This window comes from Camelus ferus, chromosome 5 (genome assembly GCF_009834535.1).
Source record: "Camelus ferus isolate YT-003-E chromosome 5, BCGSAC_Cfer_1.0, whole genome shotgun sequence".
NCBI lineage: Eukaryota > Metazoa > Chordata > Mammalia > Artiodactyla > Camelidae > Camelus > Camelus ferus.
This window is the reverse complement of record NC_045700.1, coordinates 78,578,689-78,595,118: the sequence shown is the minus strand read 5'-3', so window position 1 is coordinate 78,595,118 and position 16,430 is coordinate 78,578,689. Positions and strand designations below refer to the sequence as shown.

At 41.6% G+C, this 16,430-nt stretch overlaps 2 protein-coding genes across 13 annotated transcripts in view; one reads left to right on the top strand and one right to left on the bottom strand.

Moving 5' to 3' along the window:
• Window positions 1–3,101, top strand: part of MREG (melanoregulin) — a 54,483-nt gene extending 51,382 nt beyond the window's left edge. For both annotated transcript variants that reach the window (XM_032480184.1, XM_032480183.1), the window contains 2 exons: window positions 758–921; window positions 1,463–3,101. In XM_032480184.1, coding sequence (XP_032336075.1) covers window positions 758–921; window positions 1,463–1,597 — 299 coding nt within the window. In that variant the 3' untranslated portion in view covers window positions 1,598–3,101. The remainder of the gene's footprint in view (window positions 1–757; window positions 922–1,462) is intronic.
• The window catches only part of NEMP2 (nuclear envelope integral membrane protein 2), a 299,564-nt gene that overhangs the window by 7,273 nt on the left and 275,861 nt on the right, over window positions 1–16,430 (bottom strand). For 10 of the 11 annotated variants that reach the window (XM_032480175.1, XM_032480176.1, XM_032480177.1 and 7 more), the window contains 2 exons: window positions 13,901–14,077; window positions 12,119–13,188 (listed from right to left, as the gene is read on the bottom strand). In XM_032480175.1, the coding sequence (XP_032336066.1) occupies window positions 13,047–13,188; window positions 13,901–14,077 (319 nt within the window). In that variant the 3' untranslated portion in view covers window positions 12,119–13,046. Of the gene's footprint in view, window positions 1–5,927; window positions 6,070–12,118; window positions 13,189–13,900; window positions 14,078–16,430 lie in introns of those variants that run through there. The other variant, XR_004320087.1, reaches the window with a different exon arrangement.

The window sequence follows — 16,430 nt, the reverse complement described above, 5'->3', positions numbered from 1 at the left end:
GCTGTGATAGAATAAACATGGTCTTCACATTGTAAAATAAGCTGGCTTTAATGTTTAAAATAATGAACGTATCAGCTTTGAAGACCTCAGTCCTTCTGCTTTGAAAGAGAACATGACACCTTGGCATCAGAACTTTTCAAAAGAAAGGTACCAAGTTGCTAGCCCCTGTTGCTTTAGTTGGGATGCAGTGGGATGGGGTGGACCTCTGCCCTCTTTACTTATTCAGTATTGTTGTGACTTAATAGTCTCCTTTTTAACAATGTAAGTTGCTCCAGGCAGGTTAAATCTATGAGTCTTCTATAGCTTTGGGAAGTAACTTAACTCGCCAACTATATTGCCCCAGGAAGGGAATCTGGGCTTGGAGAAATAGGGGAGGAAAGTGACCACTTTGCAGATTGGGGTGGGGCAGGAAGGAATTCTGGGGACAGGGAAGGAGATGAAGGGTAGGGAGTGGAAGGAGGGTTTCCAAACCAAGAAAAGGGGCAGCAAGCAGTCAGTGGGTATCTGAGTTTTAACTCGAAGAGAAAAGCTAATGAAGAAAATTTGGTAAGAGGAAACCTCAAAAGAATTTTAATTAAAGACTCCGCCAACTACACTGAGCTGGGAGGCAGCATGTGAAGTGGAGGCTTGGGCTTCTGTTTGCTCGTGCTTGTTCAGAATTCACCCTTGGGTCCCTTAATCTCCTGCAGGGACCGCACTGCGGGACTGTCATTTCTTTGTGACTACTTTACATGAAGGTTCAATTTCTTTACCTTAGGTTTTCAAAGGGAAGCAGATTCTTTGTTGTCAGTGACGAAACTCAGCACCATCAGTGATTCTAAAAACACAAGGAAGGCTCGGGAGATGTTGTTGAGACTGGCCGAAGAGACCAATATTTTCCCAACCAGTTGGGAGCTCTCAGAGAGATACCTCTTTGTTGTGGTAAGTGAATACCTTTGTCCGTCTGCCCCGATTTTGCCTTAAATTTTTGCTTTCCTGTTGGTCCATATACTCATCATTCTAACACCGCTAGATCTGCCACAGTGTGAGGTGTGGCAGGTGAGGCTGGCATCTTCTGCATTAGTTCCCAGTGGCCAGCACATCGTAATCACTTGGAGGGCTTTAAAAATTCAGGTTTTTGGATTGCACTCAGACCAGTTGAGACTTGGGTTGTGGCTCAAGAATCTATCTGTATTTTTCAGCCAATTTTGCTGTGCAGCCAGCCTTCTGAATCATTTTTTTGTTCAAAGAGATGTAGGAAGGATTGTGTCTATAACCAAAGGTTGAAAAAATGATTTGAAAGGACTCTTAGACAGCATAAGTGAGGGATTAAGGAGTGTCTCTAAATTTATTAAGAAAAATGTAATAAATGTTTTACTTACTCATCATTTCTAGGGTGGATATTGTGGTTTTAGATTGGTTTTCTCACTGACAGGGCTTGGTTCCTATCTTGAGAACATTTTTATCTTTAACTTTTTGGCAGGACCGTCTCATTGCACTCGATGCTGCGGAAGAGTTCTTTAAAATTGCCAGTCGAACTTACCCCAAGAAGCCTGGGGTCCCATGCCTGGCAGATGGCGAGAAGGAATTGCACTGCCTTCCGTTTCCAAGTCCCTAAAGGAGAGGCTGCGAGGCAATACTGGAATTCTTCCACTGGAACTCAACAGCCAACCAAAGTTGGACAAGTGCTAGAGGGCTAGCTAAGAGAAGAAGGATTCTGGCTCCTACAGAAATTTAAGGGTTTGAATGTCTGGTCATCATGAGGACTTGACTCTATGAAATGTTCAGGTTGCATTGAAACACCCCAGGGACCTTGCATCAGCAAGTTGGTCAGCGGGATATTTCATCATGGGTGATTAGCTTCCAAGAACTCGTTGCCCCTATTTTGGTTTTGGTTGTACAATAAGCTCTAAACACTGGTCCTGCTGGGACAATGGGAAGTTCTAGTTAATAAAACAGTAAGATTCATAGAACTACCATTGAACCCATATATGGATTACCAATGTTTAAATAATTGTTACACAATACAGGCTAACACCAAAATAATACCAGGCATCATATGACCTTTCCTTGACTTGGAAGCGCCTACAGAGCCTTGGAGGTGTTTGAGGCCTCATTCTGAGTATCTGTTATGATGACTCAGAAATTTAGATGTACCCAGTAATAGAAACACCTAGGAGTGCTGCTCAGAAGTGAGTCCCAGATAGAATGATCCCAAGGAGTACTTCTGCAGCTACATGTAAAAAGCTCTGTCTTCAGTTGTGGCACAAGCATCTTTGTCCCAACATTATTGAGATCTGGTTACCTCATTTTTGCATATTGCCCAGCCCTGGTCCACAAGCCCTTGATATTTTATCTGGGATGGCACCTGTTTGACCTCCACTTTCTTCTCTTCTGTTTAATCTGTCCCCAACTTATCGGCCGAGAGTGGCACCTGTCCAGGGACCCCCAAGCAGACTTGCAGCTCTATAGGCAGTGTTGCATTGAAGGTCCTTGCTGGAGTTTCTTCCTTTCTGAAGATGATTTTTCAAACTGGAGCAATTCTGTCAACACAGCTTGCTTCTATCCACAGACTGAGCCGTCCAGCTTCCAAAGTGACTTGCCACGTAGGCAAGGAGCTTGCCATGAAATCGTGGTTCATTTTACTGAAAAGACTTTCAGAGCCTGTAGGATTTCTCCATAGATTGCTGAGAACAATGGCAATATTTTTACTTTTATAGATTTTGCTCTTCTGACTTCAAGTTAAAAAGTAACTTGTATTTAGTCTGCGCAGGGGATTGTGACTTGAAAATTCTCCTATGCTGACTGGCCCTTTTGGCAGTGAACACAATATTTAAGATGTTTGTTAGAGGAGATGCGTGTTCTCCATTTACAAATGCATTGCAGACCAATTTAACTGACATGTTTCAGGTAAATTCTTCCTAGTTTAATAAGTAAACTAGAAGTTTTATTTTTTAAAATAAAAAATATATTTTTATTTTGTTTTATGTAGTACTTAATCCCTCTCTCATGTTGTTGAAAATTAGCCTGAAGGTATTTTTCCTCACGTCTGTGGGCTCTTGCAAGATAAACATACAAACAGTGAAACAAACAATAAATTAAACCAAAAAAAAAAAAAAAAACTTGGAAAATTATATTATTTTCATCTTTGTCCTTGGAATTTGTATTTTGTCTTTCTGCCTTCTTTTGATGTCAAAATAGATGGGATTGTTTGCATCTATGGAGAATAAATTGTAACCATAGTCTTTATTTTTGGTAATGAATAAGTAAGGATAAACTTGTCTCTCTGATTATAAAAACATGTGGAATTATCCAGGAAATCTTCCTTGCAAGGAATTAAAAGTTTTCTGTTTACTTTTCAGTTGAATGTGTGTTTTATTTCTGAGAATAAGAAGAAACACATATTCTTTCCATAATCCCTTTAAATTAAAGGGTTAAGAAGCTGAAAGACTGAAAGGGCTTAAGGCCCTCCTGTCATTCTAAAGCCATTCGAGGGGCGGATTTGTGCCCAAGTCCATTGAGTGGTACGTGAGAGAGGCTTAAGGATGCCTGAAGTGACCACTTAAGAAGTCACAAGTTACTCTGCAAGACCAGGATCCAAAGGTTCATGCGTGTATGTGGGGCGATTTCAGGTGGTAGATGGAAATCTTTATGTTAATAGTTACTCATTTTAATATGCAGCATGGGGAAAACCTGTAATTAGCAGATCAAACACCTGATTTCCTATTCCACGGATATTACTGCAGTGAACAATAAAGTATAAATGTTTTCTTAAAGGGGGTTCCAGGAAGACCCAGTGGACACATGGACCAAAGTGATAAAGAATGCATTGGTGAGAGGTCCCCTGCATCACTGAAAGCTCGGTAGTATCCATGCAGGCCAGAGGCTATTCCAGAACTGGGCTCATGGAAACAATGGGGATGGAAGAATAGGGGCCCAGTGGCAGTGCTTCACTGTCAGAAGCAAAGTGGGCACAATTATAGTGAGTGGCCAGGTCTGAGGGTTACCTGCAGAGAGATTTGGAGATGGTTGATGGAACCTGGCATCCCTAGGGGCAAACTAGATGGGTAGCCAATAAGAGTATTGTTCAAACTAGACCATGAAAAGATCTCAAGGATGGACAATCAGGAGACAGACAGGGCATAGCTATAGCCATCTTAATAAAAAGCCATGATCTGCCAAGTTTCCGGACCTTGGCTGTTTCCCAGACCCAGAAACTACTGACTGAAAAAGGCTGGATTCCCCAAGGAGGACTTTGAAACATCACTGCAAGTATATATGGCAATGCTTCCCCTATTCCTTCCACAAAAGGACCTATAGCTGTTTACCGGGAGACCATACACTGGGAAAAGGAGTGTACACAAACACCCTGAGGACATGGGACACAAGGTCCAAGTTGACATTGATACTTAGGGACAAGAATATCACTGGAGTGTGCCATTTAGAGTCAGGGCAAATGGAGTTCAGATCATAAACGGAGTCCTCCCCCAGGTCTAATTCACCGGAGGTCCACTGAGTCCATGGATCTACCCAGTGGTCATCTCTCCACTTCCAGAATAAATTATTGGACTGAATATACTTGGAACTTAGCAGAACCACCATTTGTTTTTTGGCCTGTGGGTTAAAAAACATCTTAATGAGAAAGCTAAGTGGAAACCTCTGAAAATACTTCACTCCCCTGGCCAAGATAGTAGACCAAAGTCAATATTGTATTCCAGAAAAACGATAGTGATTAGTATCCTTAAAGACCCAAAGGATGCAGGAGGGTTGGTCTTGATTAAGATTCTATTTAATTCACTACTCTGGCCCTGAAACTAGGTGGATCCTGGAGAATGAAAGTGAATTATTGAAAATTCAACTAAATAGTAGCCCTAATTGCAGCTCCTGAGCTAGATGTGGGATCTTTGTGAGAATAAATTAACACAGTCTCAGTCACATGGTATGTGGTAAATGATCTGGCAAATGTGTTCTCTCCATACCCATCAGAAAGATAGGTCAGAAAGTGTTAGTATTCACCTGAGATGGACAGCAGTACACATTTATGGTATTGCTCCAGAGCTATCTAAACTCTCCTCCCTCTGTTACAATATAGCCCAAAATGATCTGGACCATCTAGACATTCTACAGAATATCACATTGGTTACTGTATCAGTGACATTAGCGATGAGTATAAATCGGCAAACGCATTAGAGGCCCTGACAAATGACACGAGCTTCAGAGGTTGGGAGATAAATCCTACAGAGTCTCAGGGACCTGCCACTTCAGTGAGGTTTTCAGGGGTCTGGGGCATGCTAAAACATCCCCTCCAAAGGAAAGGTCAAATTATTTCATCCTACACCTCCCACCTCTAAACAGGTGAGCCAGCAGAATGCTTGGTAGGCAGTTGTCTTCGTGCTGTCACCTGGAAATACTGCTCCATCCCATTTAACTGGGTGACATGAAAACCTGCCAGCCACGAGTGAGATCCAGGCAGGAAAGGGCTCCAAAGCAGGCCCAGGCTATGGCCAAGCGACTCGACTCCTGTATCACAGGACCCTGCAGAACATTTGGTATTAAAAGTCATGGTGATAAGAAGAAATGCCACGTGAAATGGATGGAAAACTCAACAGGAGAATGACAACACAGACCCCAGGGTTCTGGAGCAAGGCCGTGCCATTTGCAAGGGATAAATACACATCACTTGAAAAACTGTTCATCATGAGTTGGGTTTTTGTCAGATTCAGGAACGTGTAAGATCAAATTCTCGCATCAATATAATTTTTCCTGTTATTTTTCAATATAAACTATTAATTTTAGAACAGCTTTAGATTTGCAGAAAAGTTGCAGAGATAGTACAGAGTTACAGTTTCCCCCGTTATTAATATCTTACCTTATGGTACATTTGTCACATCTAATGAACCAATATTGAGACCTTATTATTAACTAAAGTCCAGAGATTATTCAGATACCTTAGTTTTTAACCTAGGGTCTTTTTCTGTTGCAGGATCCCATGCAGGACATCTAGTCATCAAGTTCTCTTAGGCACCTCTTGACTATGGTAACTTCTCAGACTTTCTTTGCTTTTGATGACCTTGACAGTTGTGAGGAGCACTGTTCGGGAATAGAGAAGAGAGAGAGGATAAGTACTAGTGTGGCCTTGAGACAAGCTGCAGCAGCGGGGCTCTAAGTTGTCCAATTAGCCTTCTTCGTGTAGTAGTTTTCCTCAAGGAAAGAAATGCACCAGGCTGCAGGAGGAGACTTTCCCAGGACTTGCCATAAAAAGCAAGTGGATTGGACCACTTGGATCACATGGGTGGACTGTTGCCAATGATGTGGAATACTGCTGCTGTCTGCCCTTTTTGGGTCTGAAATATACATTCCCTCCACTGTTGGCAGTATTGGTGTCTGAGATCTTAGTCAAGACTGTGTAGGAATTGCCATCAACAGATGAGAGTTGTCTTGTCCACTGTCACCCCCCCCATTGGCATCCTGCATCTACTGACTAGTCAGTTGGTACAAGGGTAGGAGGTGCTATCCCACCTCTAAAGCTCCCCACTAGATTGGCTGAGGCCTTTGTTATGACTACATCACGGAAAAAATTTTCCCAATCCTGCCTTTCCTCTCTCCTCCATAGGTATTTGCTAATGAACTTGTTGCTCGCCAATCTCCATTCCAGAATCTTTTCCCCCAGGGGAACCCAATTGTGACAGTACCTGAGTCAACAATACAGTACCCCCAAGACTGCGTTTGTAGCTGACACGTTCACAGTGCCCCTAGTTTTAGTGTAACTAGGCCAGAGCATTTATCTATTGAAATACATATGATTTCATTATGAGCCATTAAGTAACATCTTTATCTTTGGTATTAGAGCATTATTTTTAAAACATTATCTTAAGTAGGTGTTATTTGTAAATTCATTTAACATAAATGGTTAAATCATTTTAAAAGACCATCATACAAGTGACTTTTCTTTAGCTAAGACATTAGAGTCAGTAACTTTGGGAAGAGGACCTCACTGACAGCCATAGAAACTAGTTTATGTGACTACTCTCCAATGATCAGAGACGGATCATGGCACAAAACCTGGATTCTTTCCCATTGGATTAATGAATTTATCCATTCCCTCAGATCATGTTCTAATACTGATATCAAAAGAAGTCTGTTTACATTTGATTAAGTTGCAATGAAAGGAGTATACTCATAATTTCTAAATCACTACCACGTATAGAGTGAACACGGCCAGCTGCTTTGAATTTTCTTTTACAGTAAGTGTTACTATTAGCTTCCAGAGTATTAGTCCACACTCTCGTTTTGACAAACTACAAATGGATATATGGCATTCTAAATTTTAACTCAACATATGGATTTAGAACACTGGGCTGCAGAGAACTGAGTCAGGGAACTAAGTCTTAACCTGATTCTCATCCTTTGATCATTTAGTAACTAAATGGGATTTACCTGATTTTGCTATTCATCCATATTCTAAGTATTTAGTGAGACTAAATTTAGAAAGAATAATTTTTTGTATATATGTATATGTATGTATATTTCTATATTACATATTATAAAGAACAAAAATAAAATCATGAGATTCATAATAGTTAAATAAAGCATAGACCTATAGATCATTACTTTTTCAAAAGCCAACAGCTGTAGTTTTTAGGTAACAATTTACTTAAAAAATTCTTCAGCATTAGTAGCATGAAAGGTGTAAGCTAATTTTATCATATGTCCTAGAGAAGTGTAGTTAGCATTCGAAGTATCCTAATCAGGAATCCATTTTCCAAGATGATTAAACAACAATCTTTATCAAAATTTACACCGGTAAGTTCATTAAGTTGCATAAAGGGGGTTAGGAATGAGTTTCCATTAGCGAAATGAGTGGTAGTCAAGATAAATGCTTGGCTAGAACAACTGGCCGCCATCAATTTTGCAAGAAGGTGTTAAGAATCTCTTATACCCAGCAGTGTTGAAGGGTTAGAGCATCCTTTGTCCTTTGTCTACCTTCTTCACAGACCTGAGGCCAAGTTGTCTGACTTGGTTATCAGAATATTGTTGTGTCTACATAAGAATAACACTTTCAATCAAGTTTCTTTCAAACTTTTATTTCAATAGTCAGTCCCGAGAAATGAAAGTGGAGGCTTCTCTGGGATTACAGGAAGCAAATGAGTAATTCCTGGCTAATAAGTGTTGTATGAAGAATTTGGGATAAGATTTGCTTCCATTGTAACATTAGGTTGCAAGAGGATGAGGGAGGCTATACATGGCTTTCCCTTTCCATTCTTGAGGCCAGCCTCAAGCAGTGGGATCTAGCCGCTTGGAGAGGTACCCTATAGGCTGTTGGGTAGGACCCAGCCATTGGGTGAGGACCTCCAGGGCTATTCCTCCTCTCTCGTGAACATAGAACTGGAAGGGCCTTGTGGGATCTATAAGCCCCAAGGCCGGTGATCTTACTAGGAGGTTTTTTCATTCTTCCATTGCTTCCTGTTGGGAAGGATCCCACTGGAGAGGTCTTCCCAATTATCTACCCCTAAAGCCCCTTCTAAGAAGCTGGTCCCCATGGATCTGGCGTTTAAAGTATTGAACAATAGAGACAGGGCTAAGAGGCAAAAAGGATTCAGGGACAACAGCAAAAGGGGCAATCCTTAGCAGCAGCCTTTATCTCTGCACCACCTCAGAGTTACCCTCCACCAAGACCCACGGTGAGGACAGGATCCAGGATGCCTGCATCAGAGCCACTGTCTTGCCAAAAAGGGACCCGTTTTAAGTACAGCCAGGAGGGCCACTGGAAAAACAAATGCCCCAATTTTGGGAAAAGTCCACCAGGACCCTGCCCTATGTGCAAACAGAAAGGCCACTGGAAGCAGGACTGCCCCCAGTCCCGAAGTGGACTTGGGGCTCCCAAACCAATGATGGCTGAGATGAACTAAAGGCTGATGGGGCCTGGGACCCTCCCTGGCTCCCACAGGACACCGGGTCATTTCTCCAGCAGAGCCTTGGGGACCCCTTGTGGCAGGTAGAAAAGTTGTCTTCTTATTAGATAAGGGAAGCCACCTACGTGTGCTGACTGATTTCCTTGGACCCTTGTCCTCCCAATCCAGTGTAATAACGGGGGTCAACAGAAGGCCCCCAACAAGGTGCTTACTAAAAATTTACTTTTACACATGAGTTTTGGCTGGTGGCTGAGTGCCCCATCCCCTCATTGGGAAGGGACCTACTTGCTCAGTAAATCCCAATAATTGAAATAATCCAATTCAAAGACCCTTACGTGAAAGACATGCACCCCAAAAAATGTCTACTCTTGGCTTTAGGAGCCTGCCTCAATCCCAAGCCAGAAGAGGTCTCCCTTCCACTCCATATTGATTCTCAAGGAAACCCTGCTGTCTGGGAACTTGAGGTCCCTGACAGAGCTACTATTGTCAGGTTATCATCAAAATGGGACCACGTGAGGCCACAGGACAGGCCTCTTCAGATCAGAGGCCAAACCAAGAGCTTTAATTAAAAAAAACTTCTCAAACCCAGGAAGGCTCATCAAAAGTGTTCATAAATAGATGGCCAAATGGGAGGCCATTGGTTGGACTAAACTGACCATAGCTGATATTCGGAGCCTAATAAAATTTTTTTAGAAAAGTCTCCCCTAAGCTAAATGAGAAAAAACAAAACTGTCTTTGTTTTACAAATCTAGTCTTTACAGGACCAGAGGTGTGGCTCCAAAAAGGATACAAAGCCCACCAATACTTTGACCACTCCCAAAACCTCCCCTATGTATTTATCTTAATAGACAAGTATTAAAAAAAGACATTTTTTTCTGGCCTTTGAAAAACAAAATCTCTCTATGAGACTCTAGGGCTTCCTATGCCTTTGAGATACAAATATTCTACCTTGTCTTCCTGGGAATTGTGATCTCACCATCTTTTTAAAATGCAAATTTCAAAAAAAAGGTGGGGGAAGAAGTAATTTGGAACTTAATTTGCTAAGGAGAAGTAAAAATTTTATCTCTTTTTCATAAATATTAGCAAAAAGGCTTAGCCATCTAAGTGGGCAACTTTGATTTGTTTTTGTTCTGCCAAAAACCCCAGTTTAAATCCAACCTCTTTGGTAGCCAGTGGGCTTTACTTTGTTCTATCTGATTCATGACTAAAATTTTAAAATGAAAACTACAAGGTGTCTGGCTTGTATGCCATAGATGTATGGTATTGGCACAATTAAATGGTAAAAGAGCTCTTTAATTGGCTGAAAGGAAATTAAGTACTTCTATAAATACTCAAACATAGAGAAAACTGGCCAAAATAAATTTCAGGTTCACGTTATCTAAAAAGGATTCAGTACTGGTACTGGTATTGAAGCTAGCTTAAGCTTGCTAGTTTAATTAATTCAAACATGTCTTTAGAGGCGTAAGTGTTAAGTATAATAGTTCGGCTGTGCCCAGGCTTAGTAGAAGGCAAGCAAAACTTTATTATATCTGTTACAAAGCTGTCAACAAAAAAAGTAACTCAGTGTAAAAAAAACTTTCAAAAAGTAAACAAAACATGGGATTTGGGGTAAACTCTATAGGAGTTTTCTTTTGAAAGTATCTACCTAAAATTATCTCTCCAAATTTTGGTACTTAAAAGTTAAAAAGTTCACTGACTATCTGTGTCATTTATAAAATATTAAAACATTAATTGCTGGGTAGGCAGATCTAAGTTTATCTACCTTTGCCTTAGGAAAAAAAAAAAAGAAAACGTGTTTCTAGTCAGGAAACGGTGATATGACAACCAATTCACAGTTGCTTGCTTCTTGGTTTTTGCCAGAGATTTAAGGTTTTGGAGGGTTAAAATGATAATACATGTAATTACAGCTCCTAAAATAAGTATTTCAGTAAACAGTGGGAAAGTAAGATGTATGTTTTTAGTAAGTATTTCGTAAACAAACAAACAAAAGCTAAAAAAAAAAAAAAGGTTTCATACATAATCAGGATTTTAAATATCTAACAAATTCTGAAAGTTCTTTGTGGCCCCAGCTAACTTTAAGATGCTTTAAAAAAAACCTGAGACATCTCACATATTAAATTAACTAGGATTATTTAATATGTAAAGTTAAATATAATCAGTCATAATTCTCATAATTACAAACAAATCTATCAGTTACAGATGTTTAACCATGCATTTTAAGTCTTTTTGTTGTTACAGACTATCGAGTTGTTACAAAGGTGCTTCATCTTTAAAAACATTCATCAGAAGTCAATGGAAACAGTGGGTTTCAACAGTCCCAGTCAAATGATGGCTATTGGAAGATTCCAGCTCATACCCTCAGCCCTCTGGACACAAAAACAAAAGGCTTCCCTGCTCTTGGGGCCCCTAGATTAGGCATTCAGAGATTTTTTACTCCCTGCTAGGCAGGGTCAAGGCCCCTGCTCAAGCCTGGCCTGTTAGCAACTTCAGAAGAAGGACCATCGCCCCTCTACAATTCCATAAGATTATGGGAGTAAAATCTCTGAGGGGGGAATGAGACAGGAAGGGGGCAGGGCACAGCCATTCAGGGGATAACACAGCAATTAACACTAGAATGGCGAAAGATTCAACCCCCAGGAGGCCTTGAGGCTCAAAATGGTGGGAGATTTGACTTCTAGGAGACCGTGAGCTTCATTATATGCCCACTGTAACACATTAGCATGGTGAATAACACACCCACAGGCACCATGGCAGTCCCAAGGCTAGCCACAAAAGGTCAAAGAGCGGGAAAAGGCTAATTTCCTGGGAATCCCAGCCCCTTCTCCAGCCTAGACTGGTCCTTCCACTTACTAAGATATAAAGCTACCGAGCCCATAAAAATTGGCCTTTGGAGACGGCCCGCATTCTATGGAATGTGTGCCTACTTTTATTCTAAACTGAGCTTCCAAACCCCACACCTTGTGGCCTTTCTCTTGCCTCCTGATGTATCTCTAAATAAATCTACCTTCACTCAAACAAAACAACCCCCAAAAAACAAAAAAAGATGATTTGTCCCTCATATGAGCAGAAGACTAAGTTAGACAACCCTGGGGGTGGATATACACCTACATAATATACATATTTTATATGTATATATTTCATTTTATAGGTATATATATGTATATACTCATATATATAATACACATATATACACACACATCCATACAGATATGTGTGTATATATATGTAATATATACCCATAGACATATGTATTGATACACACGTATATATATGTACATGTTATATATGTACATATATTATATATGCATAAATATACAGATATATAATAAACATTACATATATACATATCCATACAGAGACTTGTGTATTTACATGCACCCATAAAATAGACACATGATATGGCTGTACATGCATAGCTAGACCTGTGTATGGATGAGCACCCCTTTAATAGCCACATGATATGGGTGCACTTCACCTCCACCCACAGGCCTGTGTTTGGAGGGGTACCCGTTCTCATAGACACATGATAAGGGTGCACTTCATCTCCATCCCATCTTGTAAACACATGACATGGGGTGCATCTCCACCCTCAGGCCTGGGGATGGAGGGGCACCTCATCTTGGCATTATTAAAGGTTCTGAGAAGGCCTGCAGTACATTCATTTAATCTTGTATCAATCTTAGTTGACCTTAGTATCCCTTTATCCACTAACACTGATTAGCTTCCTGTGGACTATTTTGGGAAAGACCGGTCCAGCATATCTCAGGTCTCTCCCAGCACTTACGCTGATAACACGTAGGAAGAACAAAGTAGTCTTTTGACACGGTTCTGGGGATTAAGGGAGTAAATTTTAATGTCCCGGAGTTGACAAGGCACCTATTTATATTAATTGGCCCCTTGAAGATCAATATGATTCCCTTGTTCCTATAAAAGCCTTCACTCAGGGAAAGTGGTAATGACCATCACAGAATCTTGGTGGCCTCCTACAGTACAATTAGAACTGGTCAAGAAGGGCCAGCTACCCTCAACATAGTTTAGTTTTCCTTTCCAGTGTAACGTGCTTTTCTCCACAGCAAATGCTTTTGCCACTGTTCCCTAGAACAGTTTTGCTGCCTTTAATAGGGTCGCTTCCCCACTTCCTTGTCCAGAATGAAGTCAGTGTGCAGGCAGGCTGTCAGGAGTCCTCGGGTTAAAGAGCTGCTCTTCCAGGAAGGCACCTCCGAAGCCATACTGTTCTTCATGCAGACTGATTTCTTCCGGTGACAAGTGGCTTCCTCCAAGAACAAAGTCTGCAAACCTAGGTTTTTTTGTTTTAAATAGTTAATGTTATCACAGAAAGGTTTATTTTGAAGATAACATGTTCCCTTGATACTTATCCCCTTTAATTAAACGTGACTTTGCATCAGTGGAGGATGGCATTTACACAGCGGGCGTGAAAACAGGAATGGCTTATGTATCCTCCTTGAGATGCTCAGGGAAAGGCAGACTCAGAAGCATCGGTGCTGCCAAACATACCGCTCCTGTTTTCTAATCCCTTCTCTCTCCCTTTCTTAGTAAACATATTATTTATTCATTATTTGGTGTCAACACTTCCCCTTCAGCCTCCAATTTGAGGGCACTGTCGTTGGGAGAAAGCTATGAAGAAGGGAAAGCGCTAAGGAAAAGATGTCGGGGCGGAGATGCCTTTCTTCGTCAACTTTACAAATGACTGTCCGCACCCACAGAATGAGAAGCAAGTGACACATCCCATTCCACCTCTTCCCTTCTCCTGTGAGCTGTCTGGATGGCCTGCCCTATAAAACACATTGGGTCAACACCGATTCTGACACTGGTAGGTTGTACAGTGCAAGTCGGAGCACGGAGGGAAAAGAACGTCCGACAGCTTCCACATCATCTGTCATGCGGGGAAGTCGGCTGTTTCTAGTCTGAAGCATCTGAACCAAAGCGCTGCATTATTTTCACAATAAATCCAACCCAAGCTGTAGTCTGGGCAGCTGAGCAGGGCTTACTTTTTGGGCGCCTTGAGCCTGGAGACGGCCAGCCAGGACGGAAAGCCGGGGCTGCGGCAGGCCTGGCGCAGCTCCTCCAGGGCGCGGGTGGTCGCAGCATCCGCTTGTTCCCTGTATTCGTCTTCAGTGAGGTACTTAACCACCGGCTTTTTCGATGTAAACCATGTCTTCACTTTCCTAAAACACGCAGCATTTAATTGCTAGATTCCATACTTGGTTACTCAATTCAACCCTTAAGATTTATAAAAGTATATTTCTTAGTGACAGTAATAACTCTTAACTTCCTCTACATCATACTATGCTGCATTATTGCTATCATGACTGGGGTTTATAGAACTTGCTGTTTGGGCCTAATAATACCTTTCTCCTCCTCCTGGACCATCCTAAATAATGTTCTAAGGCATCTGAAGATCAATGTCTGATAAAGATATTAATTGTATTTTTCTTCCTCGGTGATTTCAAATCACACAAACAGACAATTAAAGGTCTGGCTTCTTTATGCTTGCCTGGATTTCCCTGGGCACTAATAGAAGCAAGCCTTTGAGATGTCCTTTTACGGAGACCCAGAAGCATCATTTGCCACTTAGTCTCAACACAGAAGACAGAAACATTTGTGGGACAGCGCCTCCACCTAGTGGTGGTGATTCTGACTAATCCTAGAGAGGGAGCCAACACTGGACAAAAAGTTGTGTATTAAAAACAATTCTCGTGGGGAGGGTACAGCTCAGTGGTAGAATGTCTGCTTAGCATGCATAAGGTCCTGGGTTCAATCCCCAGTACCTCCATCAGATAAATAAAACAAACAAACAAACTTAATTACCTCCCCCACCAAAAAATAAATAAATAAAATTTTAAAAAAGAAAAAAAACCCCAACAATTCTTTGCTACATGGTGAGGGGCTCATGACTGGAATTTTTTTCCAACCAGGAAAGTCCTAAAGGAGAGAATCTCATAAAAATGGTAATGGTAATAAAATTTTTAACATATATGTTATATTTATCAATGAGTTTTTAAAAATGTTTTTGAGTGGCTTAAATTTAATTTAACCAAAGATTCTCAAACATAAATGAGCATCAGAATTACCAAAAGGTGTTTTTAACATATTATTTCCTTGAGGTTCGGGACCTGAAAAATCTTTTAATTTTTAGTAACTGTGTGATGGTTGATGAGCTGGATTAGGGGCCCACTGACATTATTTCCTTCTCCTTTTCCGAAAACCTAGCCTGGGCCCCCAAGAGGAAAACCCCTGGGCTCTGAGCAGAAGACTGGGACACAGTCCCGGCTCTGAGGTTTACCCACTGTGTGAGCTGGGGCAATTCCTTCACAGTTCTGAGCCTCACTCTGCACACAGGGGAAAAAATGAAAGTAATACTATCCATCTCAGGAGGTCACTGTACAGATGAAATACCATATTTTGGGTAAAGTGCTCAGCACAGTGAGTGGCCTACAGTAAGAATGCAGTAAAGCTAATCACAAGAGTAGCTACCAAATAGTATTAAAATACATTCAAACAGCTCTTTGCAAACTAGAATGTACTATAGAAATCAAGGTATTATTTCTCTGGTTTATTATTTAACCTGTAAGTTCCTCTTTTATCCCTCAATTCTTCACATAATTATTCACTAGCAAAATGAAAAGTTGATGAAGTTACAATAATATTTTGATTATTCATGTTAACAATACACACAGCAAGCGCATAAGGGGATCGTCGTGCAGGTGACGGAACACACTCTGCTCCTGGCAGGGCAGTGATGTTTGAAGGGAAAGTGGAAGGCATTCTCTCTTGGGTTCCTTAGAGCACAAACCCGGCAAAGGACCAGAGGCCTGGAGGATGTGGAGTGGCCAGCCTCCTCCTGGCAGAGGGACCTCTTGACACAGGGCAGAGAGAAGCAGCCAGCATCAGTGCCTCTGACCCTGCTGCCTTTCAGCCTTGCCACCAGCCTCTGCGGAGGAGCCCCGGTCTCATGCTGGTGCATGTTTACCCCTGTGACATCACCACATATGCAGCCACCAATTACCAGTCACCAAAGTCTCCTTCCTCACAGCCAAGTCTACCACGTAAATATTTATTAACTCCTTCTTCTGGCCTTGATCTCACTCCTCCAGGCCCCCATCACCTCCTGCCTGGACCACTGTGATGTCTGATGCCTGGCCTCCTGCCCCAGAACCTCCGCTTACATCTTCCCTCTGTGCCAGAAGACAGATGGGCCCCATCCCACTGCCCGATGAGTGTTCATGGTCTCTGCTTTGATTTTTGCTTGTTGAATGTATTTTTATCTTCAGATTAGTTGCCAACATTAAAAAATCATAAAAATTTACATTCTAACCCATATTCTTAGCTTTTTTAGAAAACCAGAAGGTGTGCAAGGCTGGCCCATATTCCCACATGGCAACAATCAGCTCAAGTTGAATGGTAACTGACCCCCTTTCAACAGGGCTACATCGTACAACTTCCCACATCCTCACGCTCGCCCCACCACCTCACCTCTGCTCAGAATCACTCACTCAGTACATGTGAGGGCCCTGAGCA